Source organism: Carlito syrichta, unplaced genomic scaffold (genome assembly GCF_000164805.1).
Source record: "Carlito syrichta isolate Samal-C Ts95f unplaced genomic scaffold, Tarsius_syrichta-2.0.1 Scaffold307091, whole genome shotgun sequence".
Classification (NCBI taxonomy): domain Eukaryota; kingdom Metazoa; phylum Chordata; class Mammalia; order Primates; family Tarsiidae; genus Carlito; species Carlito syrichta.
In genome coordinates, this window is record NW_007251187.1 from 85,424 (window position 1) to 88,161 (window position 2,738).

General features: G+C 58.6%; 1 protein-coding gene across 1 annotated transcript; it reads left to right on the forward strand.

The window, feature by feature from the left end:
- Window positions 1-1,227: 1,227 nt before the first annotated feature.
- NPPB (natriuretic peptide B) lies at window positions 1,228-2,447 on the forward strand. Its single transcript, XM_008063832.1, has 3 exons — window positions 1,228-1,363; window positions 1,571-1,826; window positions 2,389-2,447. Exons 1-3 carry the CDS (start codon window positions 1,238-1,240, stop codon window positions 2,403-2,405), a joined length of 399 nt encoding a protein of 132 aa, XP_008062023.1. The 5' UTR covers window positions 1,228-1,237; the 3' UTR covers window positions 2,406-2,447.
- Window positions 2,448-2,738: the final 291 nt, after the last annotated feature.

Sequence of the window (2,738 nt, forward strand, 5' to 3'; positions counted from 1 at the left end):
ACCACATGTGGCTAATTTTTTGATTTATTGTAGGGATGAGGTCTCGCCAAGTTGCCCATGGGCTCAGGCAATCCTCTCACCTCGGCCTCCCAAAATGCTGGGATTATAGGCGTGAGCCATAGTGCCTGACCCAGAGTCTCATTTCTAATCAGCGACAGGAGGTCCAGACCTCCTATTGATGGGAATTATTTCATGGTTGGTGGCAGCATGGGAGAGGGGCGCCCCTGCACCCCTGGTTCCCAGGAGTTAGATATCCATCTTTCCAGGCTTTCTTTTTTTCTTCCTTCCTGTGTTGGCTTGTGGGAGAGAGCAGGTGCTGGCATCTGGAAAGCATACACAGAGGATTCCTGGATGACTTCATCTCTGGGTCTTGTCTCTCAAAATTCCTACCAAATCTGCTCTTCCCTTTAAGGAATGGGAGAAGGGCATTCCAGAAATTCCTTGTCACACCCTGGCTGTCAATGAGTTGACATTGGAGAACCAGCATCCCAGTGCTGTAAGGCTCATGGGAATGAGGGTTGAGAGAAAGTGGGGAGGAGTCTCGGAGGTCTCCTGCCCTCCCTCACGCAGGTCTTCTGACCTGGGAATCTGGTTGAGCAGAACAGCCCTTGAGAGCTTGTGAAGTTCATCCGTGCAATCAGCACCACGGACAGTGGTCAGGGCGCCCGGGAGACCCGGAGGGCGCAGGAAGTCAGGCGGGTTCCGAGTGACCAGCGGGCGAGGGACCTCGCTCAGGGAGGGAGACTCGCCGGGCGAGGTGGGAGGTTGCTGGGGCTGTTCTGGCCCTGAGTCACCCGGTGCGCCCCGCGCTCGGGTCGGGCCTCGGAGCGCTGGGGTCCCCCGGCCCTTCTCAGCAGCGGTCGGGGTGGGGAGGGAAGGGGAGCGCACCACGCCAAGGCCCCAGAGTTTTGCAGAAAACGAGGAAGCGGGAGACAGGGACGTCTGGTGTCCCCCGCCCCCGCCCCCGGCCCGGCCCATGGCTATACAAGGCCTGCGCTCCCCGTCTCCCCCCTCCCAGAGCGCTCGCGGCAGCGCGGAGGGGTGCATTCCCCTGCCCTGAGCTCAGCTGCTGGAATGTGGCTGATAAATCAGAGATAACCCTGCAGGGCAGGGGACACCCGGCTTGGGGATAAAAGGCCCGCGGTGGCCGGAGGAGCCACGAGAGTGCCCGAGAGCGGCTAGGAGGTGGACCAAGCAGCAGCAGCAGTGTCAACCGCCTTCTCCCGGGCCTCTAGCCATGAGCCTCCAGACGTCGCTGCACCAGGTGCTCCTGTTCCTCCTCTTCTTGCACCTGTCGCCGTTGGGAGGTCGTTCCCACCCTCTGGATGTCACGAGCCCTACCCCGCAGCTGTCCGGGATAGAGGTGAGTGCTGAGGGACTTCAAAGAGTGGCCAGCTGGGAGGGCTTGGGGCCCAAGAGATCCCTACTTTCCCTTGGGAATGAGTGGTAAGGGAAAGGAGTGGCTGGATGCCAGGACCCTGCTTCCAAGGATGGGTTCGCTTGGGTGCCGTCGAGGGCGAGGGAGCTGAGGTGCGGGTTTCTGAGGCTCGGGCTCCCCCATCCATTGCAGGAGCTGCTGGACCGACTGCCGGACAAAGTGCCAGAGCTACAGGCAGGGCAGGTGGCCCCAGGACCCCTCCAGCAGAGCCATGGCCCTGCAGAAGCCGGGGAGGCCGAGGAGACTGACCTCAAGATTGCCCTTGCACCCCAAGAAAATGCCCACCAGGCCCCACAGGGACCGCACAGCCCCAAGATGATGCGGGACTCAGGCTGCTTTGGGCAGAGGCTGGACCGGATCGGCTACCACAGCGGCCTGGGTTGCAATGGTGAGCCCACCCTGCCCCCGCCCCGTGCCACCTGGCATACCACCCCGTTCCCACGTGTCCTGCTGTTCGTCACCTCGGGGTTGGTTGTCTCTGGGGACCGCACTCTCTGAAGGAAGGATGCCTGAACATTACGCCTGGCAGTCTTCAGGGCCAAGGACTGTCTTCGTGGAACTCCTGTGTGAGGAGCCTGTTTCTCACGGTGCCCATGAGTCCCAACCACCTTCTACCCACCCCCGCCTCTCCCATCAAAGGGGCAGAATCTCCTTAGGGTCTTTTCATCATCTGGCAGTCCCTCCTTGGGGAAGAAGGAGTCCGAAACACCTTCTTCCCAGTTTCCTTAAAGCGCCTAGAACCTCAAAGCGGGGGAGCAGGAACACCAGGGCGATGACAATCCCCAGCGCACAGACGAAGAAACTGAAGCCCAGAGAGATGGATGATTTCAAAGCTTCAAACACCGAGTTCACTGATGACCAGGGTGGGGCGTGGCCGGGTGGTGCGTGGTGATGGGACCTCAGCTCCTGCCCCCCACCCTAACCGTCACCCCCTTTCTCTTCTCCGGCAGTGCTGAGGAGGCATTAGGAGGAGGTCCCAGCGGCAGACACCTACTTCTGATTCCACAGGGGGTGCTCTCGCCACCCCGGGATCCCCTGTGAAGCGACTCCTATTTTTATTTATTTATTTATTTATTTGGTTGTTTTATACAAGGCGATTCCTTACCTTTGAGCACAAAATCTCCACGGTAAAATAAAGACAACATTGTATGCTTTTTCTTTCGAAACTGATTTGTCTCAGTGCGTGAGAAATAATCCTTTTCAAAAACACCAGACCAAAAAATAAACCACCACAAAGCCCTGTGTTTTCTTGAGGGTCCCAAAGGCGTCTTACTGATGGGGTAGGGACATGGTCTCAAGG